The 21,601-nt window shown below is 43.1% G+C and overlaps 1 protein-coding gene across 1 annotated transcript in view; it reads left to right on the forward strand.

Moving 5' to 3' along the window:
* LRRC49 (leucine rich repeat containing 49) overlaps window positions 1-3,620 on the forward strand; it is an 80,067-nt gene extending 76,447 nt beyond the window's left edge. Inside the window, exon 17 of the mRNA XM_067471250.1 lies at window positions 3,036-3,620. Coding sequence (XP_067327351.1) covers window positions 3,036-3,242 — 207 coding nt within the window. The 3' untranslated portion in view covers window positions 3,243-3,620. The remainder of the gene's footprint in view (window positions 1-3,035) is intronic.
* Window positions 3,621-21,601: the final 17,981 nt, after the last annotated feature.

Below are 21,601 nucleotides of genomic sequence, written 5' to 3' on the forward strand. Positions count from 1 at the left end.
TATCTATCTATCTATCTATCTATCTATCTATCACACATCCAGCCAGCCAGCCAGCCATTTATCATCCATCCATCCATCCATCCATCCATCCATCATCATCCACTTCCTTCCTGTCTGTCTATCTATCTATCTATCTATCTATCTATCTATCTATCTATCTATCTCCCATTCATCCATAATCCATCTACTATCTATCTATCTATCTATCTATCTATCTATCTATCTATCTATTGGGTGTTTTAGTCAGATCGATCTATCTCCCATCCATCCAGCATCCACCTGTCTATCCAACTCTATCTTTCTTTCTTTCTTTCTTTCTTTCTTTCTTTCTTTCTTTCTTTCTTCCTACCTACCTACCTACCTACCTAGCATCAATCTATTGATCTAATCATCTATCATTTCTTTAATTGATGTCTGTCCCTGTTTCTAGAGCTTTCAGGCTACAATAAAATAGAATTAAACAGTTTGAAACCATTTAAAACAATAGGAATAGTTTGTGCAGACAGAAAGTTCATATTAACCACTTTCATCATTTAAAGGCAGTGAAAACAGTTTAAGATGATTTTAAAATCCCAACTTGTGCAGACAGATGAGAGGTCTTCTTGTGGATTCCGAACTTGTTAAAGATCTGGATGAAGGAAGCAGGAATAAATGGATGTTTTGTCTTCCAAAGTTTGAATCTGAAACTGGAGTTTGTTCATGAATGATCAAGGAAGTAGGGATGAGCAGTGAGGTGGCCAAGTTTGATTCGGTGTGACATGATTCTGCGTCAAAACACGAGGGGTTTGTGGAGAAGAGCTCCAAGCGAATCTCTCCAGGTCTGATTGAGGTGATATTTAAGTGACAAATGTGGTTTCATGTACATAAATGTAAAGTGATGTACACACTGAGCCAACGAATCCCGACTTGACATAATGGGGTCTGAGTTTGACATTGATGTCTGGACTGAGCCAGCATTTGGTGGTGTTGTCCAAAGCAAGACATACCTTGTCATCAGCTTTACTGTCTGAACAGGCGACAATATTTTAAGAGTATTTTGCTTTTCTGTAGTTCAGCAGTTCTCAACCTGCGGCTTAAAGAGCTGGGCATGTTTATCCTGCAGAAGAGAAGCCTGAGAGGAGACATGATAGCCATGTATAAATATGTGAAAGGAAGTCACAGGGAGGAGGGAGCAAGCTTGTTTTCTGCTTCCTTGGACATTAGGACGCGGAAAAATGGCTTCAAACTACAAGAGAGGAGATTCCATCTGAACATGAGGAAGAACTTCCTGACTGTGAGAGCTGTTCAGCAGTGGAACTCTCTGCCCCGGAGTGTGGTGGAGGCTCCTTCTTTGGAAGCTTTTAAACAGAGGCTGGATGGCCATCTGTCAGGGGTGATTTGAATGCAATATTCCTGCTTCTTGGCAGAATGGGGTTGGACTGGATGGCCCATGAGGTCTCTTCCAACTCTTTGATTCTATGATTCTATATATTACTATATTGTTCGATAGTATGATATTGTAATATTATTAGTAATATTACATGTAATATAAAATATGCAATTATCATATCATATTATTATTATTATTACAACTACAAGGTCAATGCCCTCTAAGTCCTTCCAGGATTTTCTGTTGGTCATGGGAGTTCTGTGTGCCAAGTTTAGTTCAATTCCGTTATTGGTGGAGTTCAAAATGCACATTCATTGTAGGTGAACTATACATCCCAGCAACTACAACTCCCAAATGGCAAAATCCCCCAACCCCACCAGTATTCAAATTTGGGTGTATAGGGTATTTGTGCCAAATTTGATCCAGCGAATGAAAATACACCCTGCATATCAGATACTTACATTATGATTCATAACAGTAACAAAATTACAGTTATGAAGTAGCAAGAAAAATAATGTTATGTTTGGGGGTCAACACAACATTTGGAACTGTATTAAGGAATTGTGGGATTAGGTAGGTTGAGAATAGTATATTTCCTCTTGGCAATGCTTGGGTGCTTCATTGGATGCAATGAGCATGGATCCGGAAAAGGAGAGAAAGAGAGATCTCCTTATCTCTTTTGGGATCTCCCTCAGGATTGATGTGTCAACCGATCCCTCTCCTTTTTCATAGACACTTCTGATGTTGCAGAATATACGTTACCCGAGATCATTAGAGTACAATCAGGAAGGAAGAGAACGGAGACAGCAATCGATTTTCAGGCCTTTACTATCAAGCAAGATAGGGTGTACAGACCAAAAAGACTGTCACAACTTTGAAGCCGCAATTGCTCCAGTTTTTATAGCATAAAGTCACTTGTTTACACATGCGCAGAAAGGATCTGACATTTACACAGTACAATCATTAACAGGTGTTCCCATGTATAGTTGCCAAGGACATCTTTATCAGGTCTTGGCAAGCACGTTGTGACCCCAAACATCTGCTCGATTAGGTAACTTATCCCAACCTTCACCCGTTACCCTAAGATGACACGTATAAGTTCAATTGCTTAAATCTCTAATTGAATTACAACTTATTTATACTTATAACATAAGATTTGATCAAGGTAATCTCCTTTTAGTTAAATTCAGCCTTAATAACTTCATTATAACTTATTTCTTATATGAATAATTATGAAGGAAAAACACTAGGATGAAGCTCTTCTAAAATTGCCTACTATTTACATTAAGTAGTCAGAGGATGGCGCTCTCTCACCATATGACCTTAGATATTCCAAGTTTTGGATCGATATTATTGATTTCTTTGTCCTGTCAACTTCTCTTGTTGATTTCTTATCTATGTAAACATCGGCTAGAGCAAACAGGCTAGAGCACACTGACCCCGTGTCAATCGATATAATCTACAGGTTTTTCATGCTTGCAAAATTAGAAATGGTCTTTTCAGAATCAGACAGGAACATGAATCTTCTATTTTATTCTAAATTATCATGATTTCTCTTTATTATTTTATTTTATATCTGCCGCCACACTGATATTTTTATAATTACTGTTCCAAAGGGATTTGTTTCCTGGTTCTTCACCCTTGACAATGGACTTTTTTTGTACAGGAGACGAAGGACAGGAAGAACTTCTGCCAGTCGTACATCCAAAAGATGGTGAAGGAAGCCACGGACATCAGCATGAAAAACGAGTCCTTCCAGAAACTCTGGCCGCAGATGTTCATTGAACTCGTCAGGGACGCCGTGATCGAGATACGCAACAAGGATGCCTACATGAAGCTCTGCCTGCAACGCGTCGTGGGCCAGAAATCGTAGAAGGCGCAGGTTTCCTCTACTTGGATTACACACTGGGCTGTCTTTCCACAAAAAGCGTAAAATGTCACCCTTGGGCACTGAAAACCTGTAAAGATTGGCACAGAGAGACCTTTTCCTCACAGATGGAGATGAGAAGTCGTCCCCCTCCTTGTACGCATCGGCACAGTGTGCCGATGTCTTGGCACCTTTACCGTCCTTCACCAAATCCTAAATTCTCTGCTGTTTTCATGCTAGAACACCAGTCTTAAGGGAAGCACCTCTTTCGGATGCTCACCCTTTCAGGGTTTTCCCCTCTTGCCTTGACACTCCGCTGCTGTGGAATATCACTGGGTTTTGGGGACTGGGGATTTAATAAATTATTCTGTTTATAACTTCCAATATTGAGAATTTGAGTGTTATTTTTCATTGATATTTATGGAAGTATGGTTGTTTTCCTTTTTTTATCGTGTCAGAAGCGACTTGGGAACGTACTGCAAGTCGCTTCTGGTGTGAGAGAGTTGGCCTTCGACAGAGACATTACCCAGGGGATGCCCGGATGTGTTACCATTCTTCTGGGAGTCTTCTCTCATGTCCCTGCAAGCTAGAGCTGACAGATGGGAGCTCGCCCCATCTTGTGGATACGAACCAGCAACCTTCAGGTCAGCAACCCAACATCCAAGTAATAATAATAATCTATATAAATAAAAATGTAATGTTTGTTTGTGCTATTCACAGAACTCAGAAACCACTGGGGCAATTGACACCAAATTTGGACACTATGTCCCTAACAACCCAATGTATGTTCTCCACTCAAAAAAACAATGAAAACCAAAAGCAGAAAGGACTTCTAAACTGCATGTCCACAAAAGGGAAACTGCATGTCTACAGAGACCCATGGCCACGCCCCCTCCTCCTCCTCACGGGGAAACAGCCGGCCGTTAAAGCCAGGAGCACATGCACAGCCACACACACACACACAAGCGAGTGGAGTGGAGGTGGAGGTGAAGGAGAAACAGGTAAAGAAGGAAGAAAGAAGAGAAAGAGAAGGAAAAGAAAAAGAGGAAAGGAAGTAAAGAAGGAGGGAAGGAAGGAGAGAAAGAAAGAAGGGGAGAAAAAAGAAGGGAAGGTTGGCCACAGCAATGCGTGGCGGGTACAGTATAATAACTACTTAAGTAACCCCTGCGATAAGTGAGAGAACACTGTATTTCATTATTGGCGGTTTTTATAACAGAATCAATTAGGAACTGCCATTTATAATGAAATTTTGAAAGTTTTGTTAGAATTCTGAAATTTTCACCACCAGAACTTTAGCAACACTTCAGAAGCAAAGCACCAGCACTCCCTAGTTTTGTAAGTGCTTCAGAACCATTTAGAACCACGGATTGCCCATGTCTAATAGTATCCTCACCATAAACCTCTTTCATCTCATCGAACATCTCCTTTGGTGTCCGGCCTTTCAAGGAAAGGAACTTGAGGACTGCTCTGGATTCCGCTGGGTCCATTCTCAAACCTCGCACCACTTCAGCACCTGTAGTAAAATCAAGACCATTCTCAGTTCAGAGTTGTAAATTGGCACGTAACCTATAGAGACTTACTGTATATACTAAAGTATAAGCCTAGTTTTTCAGCCCTTTTTTTAGGCTGAAAAAGTCCCCCTCGGCTTATACTCGAGTCAAGGTTATTTATTATTTTACTCTATTATTATTTTCATTTCATTTATTATTTTATTCTATTTATTATTATTACATTTATCATTTTACTCTATTATTATACATTTATTATTTTACTGTATAATTATTGTTATTGCTACATTCATTATTTTACTCTTTTTATTACTGTTGTTATTACATTTATTATGTCACTCTCTATTATTATTGGAAGGATACGGAAGTACATTTACATTGAAGAAGGTAAATAATGATTTAATCAGAGTTGGACAGTCTTATCTTAAATTACCTTTTTTTGTAAATATTCAAAAATATATAACCTATGGATTCCTCAATTGGTATCTATTTTTATTTTGCAATTTACCCATAGCTGCTGCATTTCCCACCCTCGGCTTATACTCGAGTCAATCCGTTTTCTCAGTTTTTTGTAGTAAAATTAGGTGCCTCGGCTTACATTCGGGTCGGCTTATACTCGAGTATATACGGTATATCATCACACATGTGCAATTTAAGCATCCTGTGGTAAATAGTAGGCTTGAGCCATGCAGGTATAGTGTGAGGAGTAAATTAGATTCGAAACAATTTTTTCAATTTATTTCGTAATTAGTTCGTAATTAGTTCGTAATTATTTTGTAATTATTTTGTAATTATTTTCGCATGTCTGGTGCAAGTTTTATAGTTGTTGTTCGTTTTATCACACCAACAGTCAACAACAGAGGGAGAGGGAAGCTTCAGAAGTTCCCCCTGTCCCATTTGGAGGTTTTTTTAGCATATTGCGCAATCGCGTCCGCCATTAACGAATCGATTCGTAATTTTACGAAATTTCGTATATTTCGAAATTTTTAAAAGGAAAATTTCAGAATTATTTAAAAAAACGAAACGGCCCCCTAAAAACAAAACGAGTTTAGAACCAAATTCTTCCGTGGTTACCCAAGCCTAGTAAATAGAAGTGGATCAGGAGAAATCTTTAATGAACGCCCCTCATATGATTCCACAGCACCACCTCTTATTCAGATGTATTCATTAGGCAGATAGTACGAGGGGTATTTTTTAAGTAAGGTCCGTTTGAACATAAGTACACAACGAAAGTTTATTTCAAAAAAGTAAATTTATTTTCAGAAAGTACTCTATTTTTCGACATAGTTGCCAAGTTTGTTCAAACACTTATCATACAGCTGTGGACAAGTCTACATAGGGACCACCAAACGCAGCATTGCCCAGACACGCATCAAGGAACATGAAAGGCACTGCAGACTCCTTCAACCAGAGAAGTCAGCCATAGCAGAGCACCTGATGAACCAGCCTGGACACAGCATATTATTTGAGAACACAGAAATGCTGGACCACACCAACAACCACCATGTCAGACTACACAGAGAAGCCATTGAAACCCACAAGCATGTGGACAATTTCAACAGAAAGGAAGAGACCATGAAAATGAACAAAATCTGGCTACCAGTATTAAAAAACTCTAAAATTATAACAGCTAAACAACAGAGAGGAAAAAACCAGGCACAGATTAACACCTCCCAGCAACAGATTTTCCCAGGCTCAGGCAGGCCTTCAAATGCTAATGAAGGTGAAACATTCAGCTGAAACATTCACACCTAACTGCAGCAGGGAAGAGCTCCTTGCCCCACCCCAGCCATTCCACAGATATATAAACCCATTTTTCCTACTTCCAACAGACGTCACTACCTCTGAGGATGCTTGCTATAGATGCAGGCGAAACGTCAGGAGAAATGCCTCTAGAACATGGCTCTATAGCCCGAAAAAACCCACAAGAACCTACTTATCATACCTCTGAACCAATTTTAAAATACCCTCTTCATAAAAACTTGCCGCCTGCTCTGATAACCAAGAGTTCACTGCCGTTTTCACGTCGTCATCATTATTGGTTTTTGTGGTCCTATGTTAGGAGTTTCGGGACCCAACGGGAGCACGGTTTCCTAAACTTTCGGTGTTCAGAAACAATGTTGTAAAGCACTGATCTCGACATGTCAGGAAATTCGTTTGAGAGACCTGTTATTGTGAACCGCCTGTTCTCACAAATCCTCGCTTCAACTGAAGCCACCAAATCGTCTGTAATCAAAGAAGGGCGACCAGAGCGGTCCTCATCATGGGCGTTGTCACGGCCATCTTTGAATTGTCGTACCCACTTACGCACTTTGCTTTCTCTCATAACAGTATCACCGTACACTTCACAAATCTGTCGATGGATTTCTGCAGCAGGCGGGTTCTTTGCTGACAAAAACCGTATCACTGAGCGAACCTCACTTGCGGCAGGTGAGTTGATAGTCTTAAACCTTTTTAAAGCACAGAACAGAACCGTACAGGTGAGCTACAGAGCGGAAACTGAGCACAGTTGTTCCCGAGGCATGCCGGTACACGATGCTCACGCTTGTTGCGGTATGCGTGCGAACTACTAGTGTCTACAACAAAACGAACCTTACTTAAAACATACCCCCGTATATTGTTAATGATAAGCACATACTTTGACTAGGTATCTATGCACCAAACTCTTGGCTCATTCCATCACTTGGCTCAATTTCCTCAATTGTTATGCATCCTTGTTCAGCCCAGGAATCCAAATCTTGGGCAAATAGAGCTCTCTATCCTGCCTTGAAAGAGGATCTAAAATAAAAGACAGAGCTTGGGCTTTTGTTTACTTAGAGCATCTCCGTAGCATGAAAGGAGCAGAAGTTCAACATGGGCTTCTCCTGCCAGAATTGGGAAGAAAAATCCAGGGGTGGAGGAGGGCAGGGAGGTTTTCTTTTTCAAATTATTTGTAGATGTTTGAGTTAGACAGTCTGCCTTGTTTGCCAGTAAAGATCTGTATCTTCAAAGAGACCGTAAGTTGCGCTCTCCACCCCGCGACCCGGCTCTCAATTGCCTTGGCACTGCTTTGGAGAAGCCATCACTCGTTTTCATCATCTTAATTACAAGCCTTTTAAGAATCTAAAATTGAAACTGTCCTGAAGTTTGTCCAGCTGAAATGCTGCAGACTTGCACTTGCGATCTCATCCGTTACAAACAAGCATAAATTATATTTCATTCCCCACATGCGCACACCACTTGCCTCTACTTCTTCAAAGAGGCCAATGGATATGTCTTGTATAAAGATCAGGCACCAACCTAAAAATATAAATATGGCGCGTGGCTCACTATAAATATGAAGCCGTCAAAAGGAAGAGGGAGTATGGTTGTTGAAACATCATCATCATAATCATATTTAATTACTTATTAATCGCCCTCCATCCGAGAATGCTTTAGGCAATTTACAGCTAAATTGTAAAAGATAAAATACATACATACAGAATTTAAAAATTAACAGAGATTGAATGCTATAGTAAAAAGCCAGGTCTTAAGTGCTAGAGTAAAAGGTCCTAAGTCACGCATGGCTCTCATATAGGGTGGCAAGGAATTCCATAAGGCAGGGGCAGAAATAGAAAAAGCCCATCTGCGTCTGGTCCTTTCCAAGGGCACTTCTCTAGGACCCGGTATATAAAGTCACGTTGGGCTGGTCGCAACGATGATGGGAGAAGGAGAGGCGGTCCCTAAGGTACGATGGACCCTGGCCGTAAAGAATTTTAAAGGTTAGAACTAACATCTTATACAGGCCACGGTACTCAGTTGGAAGCCAATGTAAATGTTGCAGCACTGGTGTTGTATGGCATTTCATGGGCGTTCTTGTGGCTGCTGCATTCTGAACAATACGAAGCTTTCGGGTCGTAGACATCGGAAGGCCCACATACAGAGCGTTGCAATAGTCCAGCCTAGACGTGACCGTGGCATGGATGACCATTGCCAGAGCCTCGTCAGATAGGTAGGGTGCCAGTTGTCTCGCTTGTCGTAGATGGAAAAAGGCCTGTTTGCTGGCAGCAGCGACCTGAGCTTCCATTGTCAGCTGTGAATCCAGGATGACACCTAAGCTCTTAACAGTGGTCGATGGAGATAGGGCGGCACCATCGAAGGTGGGTAATGGAGGAGTCAGGCCTGTCGGGTGGCCATGCCAGAGAATCTCAGTCTTCGTCAGGTTCACCTTCAGTCTGCTAGCACGTAGCCAGTTTGACAGAGCTTTCAGACATAGGGTGAAATTGTCTGGAATTGACGTTGCTCCAGGCTCCAGGCGCAGAAGGAGTTGGGTATCGTCTGCATATTGGTAGCAGTCCAGGCCGAAACTCCGAGCCAAACTAGCAAGGGGTCTAACGTAGATGTTGAAGAGGAGAGGAGAGAGAATTGCACCTTGGGGGACCCCACATAGGAGGGGGGGGATCTATCGGAGACTTGATCCATGTACTCCATGCGTTGACTCCGGTTCCGGAGAAATGAGTTGAACCAATTAAGGGCCTGACCGCGAACCCCGGACATGGCAAGGCGGTGAATCATTAGATCGTAGTTGACGGTGTCAAACACTGCAGTAAGGTTGTATAGATTTGAATTTCTCTTTAAATTAGTTGTTGAAATATATCCCACTGAAATATAACAATATCAGGGGAGTTTAGATCAGAGTAGGGGAGAGACACTTAGTATTTGATAAGGTAGGAATTGGGAAACAGCAGAACATGAGAGATTTTAAAATGATTCTTTAAATGAATTCCGCTGCCACCATTCCAATAATAATCAGGCTGAGGTAATATTGTGAGTTTGTTCTGTAATACACACTGGGCCACACTGACCGCATCTCTGTGTACGAACCCACGCTATCTCTTCGTTCATCTGGAGAGGCCACCTGCATTACAAGCGCGATAGGTCGGGACAAGGGATAGGGCTTTCTCGGTGGTGGCCCTTCGACTCTGGAACTCTCTCCCTAAGGACATCAGGCAGGCCCCGTTGCTAGCAATCTTTAGGAGGAGCTTGAAAATGTGGTTGTTCCAGTGTGCCTTTCCAGAATAAGGAAACTCCTAGCACTATGTCCCAACGCACTTTATCAGAGATTCAGGATATCTGCATGTCCATCCCCTTCCAAACACCCCACCTTGTCATGCCCAGCACTTTTAATTTTAATTGTTACAATTGGCCCGGCCATTGTTTTTAATTGCGTCATTGGGTGTTGTTAATTGTTATTTCTTTGTTTTTTGAGTTATTGTGTTGTTGTTGTTGTTGCTGCTGTTTTATTGCATTTGGGCTTGGCCTCTTGTAAGCCGCACCGAGTCCTTCGGGAGATGGTAGCGGGGTACAAATAAAGGATTATTATTATTATTATTATTATTATTATTATTATTATTATTGTTTCTTAGTGGCTGTTGTGAAACTGACTCTAAGAATACTTTAACCACAAAGGTACACACACTGAGGCTGGTATAAGATAATACAAGAACAAGAATGTTTATTGAACAGGCTTGAATTAATTCAGGTACAAATGCTTAGTGGTTTCAGAAAGTTCTGGCATAAAAAGCTTGTGGTTGTGTTAGAGTAAAATCTTAAACACTTCTGGGTTACGAGTCTTCAAAGTTCCACCACAGAAAATTACTTCAGGAAATTAATCTCTGAAAGTAACTCCCAAAACTGCCCTTTAGGAATCTAGCCAAAAATACCCTGAACTAAACTTTCCTAGGAATCAAACAGTCCACTAACTGGGCCCTGCTCCACCACAGTCTTCTAGCTATCTACTAATAGGTACTCTGAATACCTCACAAAAGACTAACCCAATCTTCTCCTCAAAACCCAAAGTTGCTCTGAACTAACACCAACCCTCTCTTTGACAACTCCAAACCCTCACTCCAACTCCAATTGACTAACTGGGACTTCAAGCCTCTGTTTTAAAAGGACACTTTTTTTCTTCTAGGCCCCATCCTAGCCTCCTTATTTTCCCTCTAAGACTTGAACACTCCCCCCTCAAGGAAAATACCTAACTAAAATGGCTTCCACCCGGCTCCCTTTTCTAAAATGGACGCCGTAGCCTTGCCAGGCCTATTCCCTTAAGCTTCAGCCAGCCAGCTAAGGTAAGGGATTCATTACATCTTGCTATTTTCAGTCATTGTTTTGCTGCCTGGCTAAACTTATAATCCAGGAGAGCAAGCCAGTTTGGTATAACAAGAGGAAGGGAAAGTTTTAGTGGTTCTTCTCCTCCATGAATCATAGAATCATAGAATCAAAGAGTTGGAAGAGACCTCATGGGCCATCCAGTCCAACCCCATTCTGCCAAGAAGCAGGAACATTGCATTCAAATCACCCTGACAGATGGCCATCCAGCCTCTGTTTAAAAGCTTCCAAAGAAGGAGCCTCCACCACACTCTGGGGCAGAGAGTTCCACTGCTGAACGGCTCTCAGAGTCAGGAAGTTCTTCCTCATGTTCAGATGGAATTCCTCTCTTGTAGTTTGAAGCCATTGTTCCGCGTCCTAGTCTCCAAGGAAGCAGAAATCATAGAATCAAAGAGTTGGAAGAGACCTCATGGGCCATCCAGTCCAACCCCCTGCCAAGAAGCAGGAATATTGCATTCAAATCACCCCTGACAAATGGCCATCCAGCCTCTGCTTAAAAGCTTCCAAAGAAGGAGCCTCCACCACACTCTGGGGCAGAGAGTTCCACTGCTGAACGGCTCTCACAGTCAGGAAGTTCTTCCTAATGTTCAGATGGAATCTCCTCTCTTGTAGTTTGAAGCCATTGTTCCGCGTCCTAGTCTCCAAGGAAGCAGAAAACAAGCTTGCTCCCTCCTCCCTGTGGCTTCCTCTCACATATTTATACATGGCTATCATATCTCCTCTCAGCCTTCTCATCTTCAGGATAACATGCCCAGCTCCTTAAGCCGCTCCTCATAGGGCTTGTTCTCCAGACCCTTGATCATTTTAGTCGCCCTCCTCTGGACACATTCCAGCTTGTCAATATCTCTCTTCAATTGTGGTGCCCAGAATTGGACACAATATTCCAGGTGTGGTCTAACCAAAGCGGAATAGAGCATGGGGAGCATGACTTCCCTAGATCTAGACACTAGGCTCCTCTTGATGCAGGCCAAAATCCCATTGGCTTTTTTTGACGCCACATCACATTCCTGGCTCATGTTGAACTTCTTGTCCACGAGGACTCCAAGATTTTTTTCACACGTACTGCTCTCGAGCCAGGCATCCCCCATTCTGTATCTTTGCATTTCGTTTTTCCTGCCAAAGTGGAGTATCTTGCATTTGTCACTGTGGAACTTCATTTTGTTAATTTTGTTCAATCATATCTCTAATCTGTCAAGATCGTTTTGAATCCTGCTCGTGTCCTCTGGAGTCTTGGCTCTCCCTCCCAATTTAGTGTCGTCTGCAAACTTGATGATCCTGCCTTCTAACCCTTCATCTAAGTCATTAATAAAGATCCTGAACAGGACCGGGCACAGGACGGAACCCTGCTGATGGCACTCCACTCGTGACTTCTTTCCAGGATGAAGAGGAAGCATTGGTGAAGTTCAATCCTCTTTCAAGCTATCTTCATTATATTTCCTTTCTTGCCATTCTCTTTCCCTGCGTTTTTCAGTTCCCATATGTTATAGTCTAAGGCAGTGCTTCCCAACCTGTGGTCCATGGACCACCAGTGGTCCGCAAGGACGAAAATATGGTCCACAGCCTCACCATTACTACATTGTTGCCTCGAAACTACACGATTAAAATTCAAATATATTTAACATTTTAATTATAAAAATGTGAGTCAAGCACTGAAAGGGTTAAATGGATGCAGTGACTCAGCAAAAGCTGCAGTTCAAAATAAACAGATGTGCCTGTAGCTTAGTAGCCTCAGTGTGAGGTAGGCCTCTGTGTGAGGTAGGCCTCAGTGTGAGGTAGGCCTCAGTGTGAGGTAGGCCTCAGTGTGAGGTAGGCCTCAGTGTGAGGTAGGCCTCAGTGTGAGGTAGGCCTCAGTGTGAGGTAGGCCTCAGTGTGAGGTAGGCCTCAGTGTGAGGTAGGCCTCAGTGTGAGTAGGCTTGGTGTGAGAAGCTTCTGTGAGAGAAGCCCCAGACTGAAGGCAATTGTGTGTGAACACTGTTGTGTGTAAAGCTACTGTGTGAAGCTCCTGTGTAACTTCAGTGTGAGAGGAGGCTCTGTGAGAGCAAAAGTGTTTATCTGCATGACAAAGAAGACCGGCATGGAACCTTGTCCTTGTAAATAGTGCGTCCATATTATTTTACTACAAAGAAAGGCCTCCTATGGAAGAGATAAGGTTGGTTTTTGTTCTTTCTATCATTTTGGGCTACTGGTGCTGGGTCACACTGCTATTCCACTTGTCCAACACGACTGGTCTTGTGAAACCGTCTTATATTTCCGAGGCAATGGGGATATCGGGAGGGGAGGGGAAGACTATCCACGAAAGATTGCTACTACCACATCAGCTCTAGGTTATTAAAAATGTTTTTCTGTGGACGAGCAGATGGCGACTACTGGATGGCATATGTTCTGTATCAGAAACTAGAGCTGATGTGGTCTCTCCAATGCAGTTTTCTGAATCAGCACGCCAAATAACCAAACCAACCGAAAGTTTGCCAGTTCGATGCCCCTGGTTGACGTGAGTTCCCAACTGTCAGCCCAGTTTACTGTTTACCTAAGCCTTTCAAAAACAGCTTGAGCTGTAAGTAGAGAAATTAGGTACTGCTAAAACACGCGGGGGAGGTATTTTGCGACACCATAAAGAAAGAAATCAGAAAATGCTGGGTGACCAAAAGGAAGGAGGAAGTCCTGATGGCTCTCCGTCATAAAGGATGGAGCGATAGCACCCCCCTTTGGCTGGATTAGAGCACAAACTTCAAGGCACCAAAAAGCTGGATGTCAACACAACATCCCTCCTTTCTGATCTGTCTGTCTCTGTCCTTTCAGTCCAAAACGGAATTCAATGTTTGCCGTGTATGTGTTCTGTGATCTGCGCTGAGTCCCCTTTGGGACATAGAGTGGAATATAAATAAAGTGTTGTTGTTGTTGTTCTTGTTGTTATTAGAAACACAACAAGATGAGTCAACAGCAGACAAGGTCACTCTGCTGGTTGTTGTATTGAATCACACGTCGGACACTTCCCAAGGACTGTGTGATGTATCGGCGAATAATGTGTGCAGATCCCAGTAAGGTGGCCTTTTGCAGCTGGCAAATGGTCATTTTGCCAGTTCTGATTGTGTTTAAGTGCAGGCCAATGTCACTGCACCCAGTGTGCTGATCACCACTGGGACCACCTTGACTGGCTTGTGCCAGATTCTTTGCAATTCGATCTTTAAATCCTCATACAGTGTCAGCTTTTCCAGTTGTTTCTCTCCAATCCTGCTGTCACCTGGGATTACGACATTGACAATCCATACTTTGTTTTTTAACACGATTGTGAGGTTAGGAGTGTTGTCCTCCAAAACTCTGTCTGTCTAAATCCAGAAGTCCCAGAGGAGTTTGGCGTGTTCATTCTCTGTAACTTTTTCTAGCTTGTGATCCCACCAGTTCTTTGTCGCAGGCAGATGGTGTTTGTGGCACAAGTTCCAATGAATCATCTGACCAACGGTGTTGTGCCTCTGCTTGTTGTGCCTCTCTGTGCACATTCAGAAGATCTACAAGCCACTCTAGACACCTTCACAGAAGCATACACGAAGCTTGGCCTGTCACTGAACATTGAGAAAACCAAAGTTCTTTTCCAGCAGTCACCAGCCACCCCCTCCCCAATGCCAGAGATACAGCTTAATGGTGTAACATTAGAAAATGTTGACCATTTCCACTCCTTTGGCAGCCACCTCTCCACCAAAGTCAACATCAACACCGAAATACAACACCACCTGAGCTCTGCGAGTGCAACTTTTTCCTGAATGAAGCAGAGAGTGTTTGAGGACCGGGACATCCGTAGGGATACCAAGGTGCTTGTCTATAAAACTATTGTCCTCCCAACCCTGCTATATGCCTGCGAAACGTGGACTGTCTACAGATGTCACATGCAACTCCTGGAACGATTCCATCAGCGCTGCCTCTGGAAAATCCCGCAAATCTCTTGGGAAGACAAGTGGACAAACGTCAGCGTGCTGGAAGAAGCAAAGACCACCAGCACTGAAGCGATGGTCCTCCGCCATCAATTCCACTGGGCCGGCCACGTTGTCCGGATGCCCGACCACCGTCTCCCAAAGCAGTTGTTCTACTCTGAACTTAAGAACGGAAAACGGAATGTTGGTGGGCAGGAAAAGAGATTTAAAGATGGCCTCAAAGCCAACCTTAAAATCTCTGGCATAGACACTGAGAAGTGGGAAGCCCTGGCCCTTGAGTGCTCCAGCTGGAGGTCAGCTGTGACCAGCAGTACTGCAGAATTCGAGGAGGCATGAGTGGAGGGTGAAAGAGAGAAACGTGCCAGGAGGAAGGCGCATCAAGCCAATCCCGACCGAGACCGCCTTCCACCTGGAAACGAATGCCCTCACTGTGGGAGAAGATGCAGGTCAAGAATAGGGCTCCACAGCCACAGCCACCATGAAGGAAACCCATCATGGAAGACCATCTTACTTGTCCAACGAGTCCAAATGTCAAGGACTATTTTTCCCAAACTCCACCAGTGTTCACATCTCAGCATATTGAGTATTCGTGCCAAGTTTGGTTCAGAACTATCATTGTTGGAGTCCACAGTGCTCTCTGGATGTAGGTGAACTACAACTCCCAAACTCAAGGTCAATGTCCACCAAACCCTTCCAGTTTTTTCTGTTGGTCATGGGAACCCTGTGTGCTAAGTTTGGCCCAATTCCATCATTGGTGGAGTTCAGAATGCTCGTCCAACGAGGGATCGCCTAAGTAAGTAAGTAAGCCTCTGCTTGTAGTCAGTCTGCGCGATCTTCTTGCAGCAGCTGAGGATGGGATCTATTGTAGTAGTAGTAGTAGTAGTAGTTGTAAAGCATGTCAATGTACAAGCAAACAAACAAAACCCCAATCTGAGTGGCCTTTCTATTCCAGATGTAGAGCCTCGAAGCCTCCGCAAAAAGCAATGCACTCGGATTGCTGGCCTTGGCTCAACAGCCGTGCCCACAGAAGTGATAGTATGTCAGTTTGGGCCAAGAATTTCCTTTTCATTTAGTTTGATGGATGTCCTTGCGAGGTACATTAGCAAGGCTCCGCATTCTACCTTGCACGTTTGGGAGCTTTGTGTGGATACAGAACAGACCTGAAGCAAAACCTCATTCAATTTCTGGAATTCTTGAAGCTGGGAACGTGGGAAAAAAGGGTGCTAACTTCCCCGTCCCCCCCCTCTCCGAGGTCTCGGCCTATTCTATCCCCAAGAAAAGCTCAGAATAAGAAACACAAAATGTCTTTTTGGGGTGGGGGTTGGGGAGGGGGCGGCGTGGTTTGTCTCCGGCCGTGCCTTTAACACTTAAGTGCAAAGGGAGGGTCGCCCAGAATCACATCTGGTTTCCATCGACTTAAAATATACTGTTAGACAAATGATTGTAAAGTTAATTCAAAATACAGTGGTGAAGAAACCGGGGCCTATGAAATGTTGTGTTTGCATTACTTTTATATACACTCCCATCGTCTAGACATCTTATTTGGGTAGGAGAGAGTTTAATGGCATTAACGTAATTTACATTTGGTGGAACAAGCCGTGGTGGCGTTTGGAGGAAGGCACGCATTTCCAACATGAATCATCTTCCTTGCGATGCTAGCAGTTGTCCCATCCCTTCATGGACTTTTTATGCTTTGATCTCACGCATCTCCTTCCATTGATACACAGAGGCGGCCCTAAGTAATGTTCATTAGGTAAGTAAGCAAACAGTATTTTGGCGCCCTCTCCCCCCCCCCCCCAACCAATCACTGATATATATTTTCCGTTCGTCGTGGGGGTTCTGTGTGCCATATTTGGTTCAATTCCATCATTGGTGGAGTTCAGAATGCTCTTTGATTGTAGGCCAACTATACATCCCAGGAGCTACAACTCGCATATGTCAAGGTCTATTTTTCCCCAAGAGCACCTCAAGAGCGCCCCTGGGCAAAATCAACTATACTGCGAATGCTTACTTTGCGTAATGGTTGAGCCGCCCCTGTTGATACAAATGATAGGATCGAATCCAGATCTTGGCATTTCGCAATGTGATTATTCTAAGGGGGTTTCTCAGCAGAGACAGCAAGGACACCAAATAATATGCTGTGTCCAGGTTGGTTCATCAGGTGCTCTGCTATCTATCTATATTTATGACTGGATGGCTCTCTGTCAGGAGGGCTCTGATTACATTTTCTTGCCCTGGTGAAGAGAGTTGGACTGGATGGCCTTAAGTATTTTCTGTTGCTCATGGGGGTTCTGTGTGGGAAGTTTGCCCCATTTCTGTCGTTTGTGGGATTCAGAATGCTCTTTAATTGTAGTGAACTATATTCCAGTAGTGTAGTGAACTATATCCCAGTAACTCCAAATCCCAAATGTCAAGGTCTATTTCCTCCAAACTCCATCTGTGTTCATATTTAGGCATATGGAATTTTTGTGTCAAGTTTGGTCCAGATCCATCATTGTTTGAGTCCACAGTGGTCTCTGGATGTGGGTGAACTACAATTCCCAAAATCAAGGTCAATGCCCACCAAACCCTTCCAGTGTGTTCTGTTGGTCATGGAAGTCCTGTATGTCATGTTTGGTTCAATTCCGTCATTGGTGGAGTTCAGAATGGTCTTTGATTGTAGGTGAACTATAAATCCTAGTAACTACAAATCCCAAATGTCAAGGTCTATTTCCTCCAAACTCCATCTGTGTTCATACTTAGGCATATAGAATTTTTGTGTCAAGCTTGGTCCAGATCCATCATTGTTTGAGTCCACAGTGGTCTCTGGATGTAGGTGAACTACAACTCCCAAACTCAAGGTCATAGAATCATAGAATCATAGAATCAAAGAGTTGGAAGAGACCTCATGGGTCATCCAGTCCAACGCCCCGCCAAGAAGCAGGAATATTGCAGGAATGCCCACCAAAGCAGGAATGCCCACCAAACCCTTCCAGTGTGTTCTGTTGGTCATGGAAGTCCTGTATGCCATGTTTGGTTCAATTCCATCATTGGTGGAGTTCAGAATACTCTTTGATTGTAGGTGAACTATAAATCCTAGTGACTACAAATCCCAAATGTCAAGGTCTATTTCCTCCAAACTCCATCTGTGTTCATATTTGGGCATATGGAATAGTTGTGTCAAGTTTGGTCCAGATCCATCATTGTTTGAGTCCACAGTAGTCTCTGGATGTAGGTGAACTACAACTCCCAACCTCAAGGTCATAGAATCATAGAATCAAAGAGTTGGAAGAGACCTCATGGGCCATCCAGTCCAACGCCCCGCCAAGAAGCAGGAATATTGCAGGAATGCCCACCAAACCCTTCCAGTGTGTTCTTTTGGTCATGGAAGTCCTGTATGCCATGTTTGGTTCAATTCCATCATTGGTGGAGTTCAGAATGCTCTTTGATTGTAGGTGAACTATAAATCCTAGTAACTACAAATTGCAAATGTCAAGGTCTATTTCCTCCAAACTCCATCTGTGTTCATATTTGGGCATATGGAATATTTGTGTCAAGTTTGGTCCAGATCCATCATTGTTTGAGTCCACAGTGGTCTCTGGATGTAGGTGAACTACAACTCCCAAGCTCAAGGTCAATGCCCACCAAATCCTCCCAGTGTGTTCTGTTGGTCATGGAAGTCCTGTATGCCATGTTTGGTTCAATTCCATCATTGGTGGAGTTCAGAATGCTCTTTGATTGCAGGTGAACTATAAATCCCAGCAACTACAACTCCCAAATGTCAAGGTCTATTTCCTCCAAACTCCATCTGTGTTCATATTTGGGCATATGGAATATTTGTGTCAAGTTTGGTCCAGATCCATCATTGTTTGAGTCCACAGTGGTCTCTGGATGTAGGTGAACTACAACTCCTACACTCAAGGTCATAGAATCATAGAATCATAGAATCAAAGAGTTGGAAGAGACCTCATGGGCCATCCAGTCCAACGCCCCGCCAAGAAGCAGGAATATTGCAGGAATGCCCACCAAAGCAGGAATGCCCACCAAACCCTTCCAGTGTGTTCTGTTGGTCATGGAAGTCCTGTATGCCATGTTTGGTTCAATTCCATCATTGGTGGAGTTCAGAAAGCTCTTTGATTGGAGGTGAACTATAAATAACAGCAACTACAAATCCCAAATGTCAAGGACTATTTTTCCCAAACTCCACCAATGTTCACATCTCAGCATATTGAGTATTCATGCCAAGTTTGGTTCAGAACTATCATTGTTTGAGTCCACAGTGCTCTCTGGATGTAGGTGAACTACAACTCCCAAACTGAAGGTCAATGTCCACCAAACCCTTCCAGTTTTTTCTGTTGGTCATGGGAGCCCTATGTGCTAAGTTTGGCCCAATTCCATCATTGGTGGAGTTCAGAATGCCCTTTGATTGTAGGTGAATTATAAATCCCAGTAACTACAAATCCCAAATGTCAAGGTCTATTTCCTTCAAACTCCATCTGTGTTCATATTTAGACATATGGAATTTTTGTGTCGAGTTTGGTCCAGATCCATCATTGTTTGAGTCCACAGTGGTCTCTGGATGTAGGTGAACTACAACTCCCAAACTCAAGGTCAACGCCTACCAAACCCTTCCAGTGTGTTCTGTTGGTCATGGAAGTCCTGTATGGCATGTTAGGTTCAATTCAATCATTGGTGGAGTTCAGAATGCTCTTTGATTGTAGGTGAACTATAAATCCTAGTAACTACAAATCCCAAATGTCAAGGTCTATTTCCTCCAAACTCCATCTGTGTTCATATTTAGGCATATGGAATATTGTGTCAAGTTTGGTCCAGATCCATCATTGTTTGAGTCCACAGTGGTCTCTGGATGTGGGTGAACTACAATTCCCAAACTCAAGGTCAATGTCCACCAAACCCTTCCAGTGTGTTCTGTTGGTCATGGAAGTCCACTGGTGGAGTTCACAGTGCTCTTTGATTGCAGGTGAACTATAAAACTCCCAAATGTCAAGGTCTGTTTTTCCCAAACTCCCCAGTGTTCACATTTGGGCATATTGCGTATTCATAGAATCATAGAGTTAGAAGAGACCTCATGGGCCATCCAGTCCAACCCCATTCTGTGAACTACAACCCCCAAACTCAAGGTTAACGCCCACCAAACCCTTCCAGTGTGTTTTGTTGGTCATGGAAGTCCCGTATGCCATGTTTGGCCCAATTCCATCATTGGTGGAGTTCAGAGTGCTCTTTGATTGTAGGTGAACTATAAATCCTAGTAACTACAAATCCCAAATGTCAAGGACTATTTTTCCCAAACTCCACCAGTGTTCACATCTCAGCATATTGAGTATTCGTGCCATGTTTGGTTCAGAACTATCATTGTTTGAGTCCACAGTGCTCTCTAGATGCGGGTGAACTACAATTCCCAAACTCAAGGTCAATGTCCACCAAACCCTTCCAGTTTTTTCTGTTGGTCATGGGAGCCCTGTGTGCTAAGTTTGGCCCAATTCCATCATTGGTGGAGTTCAGAATGCTCTTTGATTGTAGGTAAACTATAAATCCCAGCAATGACAATTCCCAAATGACAAAATCAATTTTTTTTGAGTGGAGGACATACATTGGGTTGTTAGGTGTCTTGTGTCCAAATTTGGTGTCAATTCCCCCAGTGGTTTTTGAGTTCTGTGAATACCACAAATGAACATTACATTTTTATTTATATAGATTTATTTACACTATTTATATTCCGCCCTTCTCACCCCGCAGGGAACTCAGGGTGGATTACAATGTACATATACATGACAAACATTCAATGCCATAGGCACACAACATATTTAACATTCCAGTTTTTTCATGAGACTATTCTGGCCACCAGGGGAGCTGTCGCTTCACCCTCAATTTGTGACACTGATGAAGTACTTCCTCATTCTTTGCATGCTTGCTGGAGATTTTTATGGCATCATATATTAGCCCCCCTGCATAAGCGGTACCTAAATTTCCTGTTTGCCAGATGCAAATGTCTTTTGGGCTACAAAGGTCGACAGCAAGCTACACAAATTGGTCGGAAGATCACTCCGACGCGGGCTGGCTTCAAACTCACGATCTTAATGCAGCTGACTCCCAGCCAGTTGCGCCACAGTCCCAGTCCTACCATTATATTCAAATTTGCCCCATATTATTTGCTCTGTGCAGAACCTTTTTTTAAATTCCACTTAAAATAGAAATAACCTGGTTTCTCTCCATATATATATACATATTGCTCAAGTGTATATCAGCTCTATCAACAGAACATTTAATTGGGTGGTTCCTATCCAGAACTACTTAGAAATCTGGAGAACCGGATGCCAAATTCCGAGACTTGATTTGTTGGAGCAGTTTAATTTTATGGCCGTCTTTAGCACGATGCTCAAGTCTTTGAAACTGCTAAGGGGATTGAGTGGAAAGTCGACTTCGACTCAATTAAAAATAATTTCCAGGAGAAATCTGGAAGGCTTTAAAAACAATAAGAAACCCATGGACTCTGCCATGTTCGTGTTTCCATAACTTCTCCTGCATAATTCTGTGACAATTTGAAGGCTGCTGAGATTCCCTGCAATTTTTGTGACCACAAGGAGAAAAAAAAATCCTCCATCTCCAGACTTCTCAGTAGTCCAAAGCGACATGGAAGGTGGAACGGTTCGACCGTCTTTCTTTTCCTTCGGATTGTTTGGTGGCATGTGCCATAAATCAGGCAAAGGCTGAGCAAAGGGAGCGGGAACATCTGGCTTAACCTGAGTGAAAAAGAAGAGAATACTGCATCTGCCGGATGGAAAATCCCCGTATTCCAAAATGC

This window comes from Anolis sagrei, chromosome 9 (assembly GCF_037176765.1).
Source record: "Anolis sagrei isolate rAnoSag1 chromosome 9, rAnoSag1.mat, whole genome shotgun sequence".
Classification (NCBI taxonomy): Eukaryota; Metazoa; Chordata; class Lepidosauria; order Squamata; family Dactyloidae; genus Anolis; species Anolis sagrei.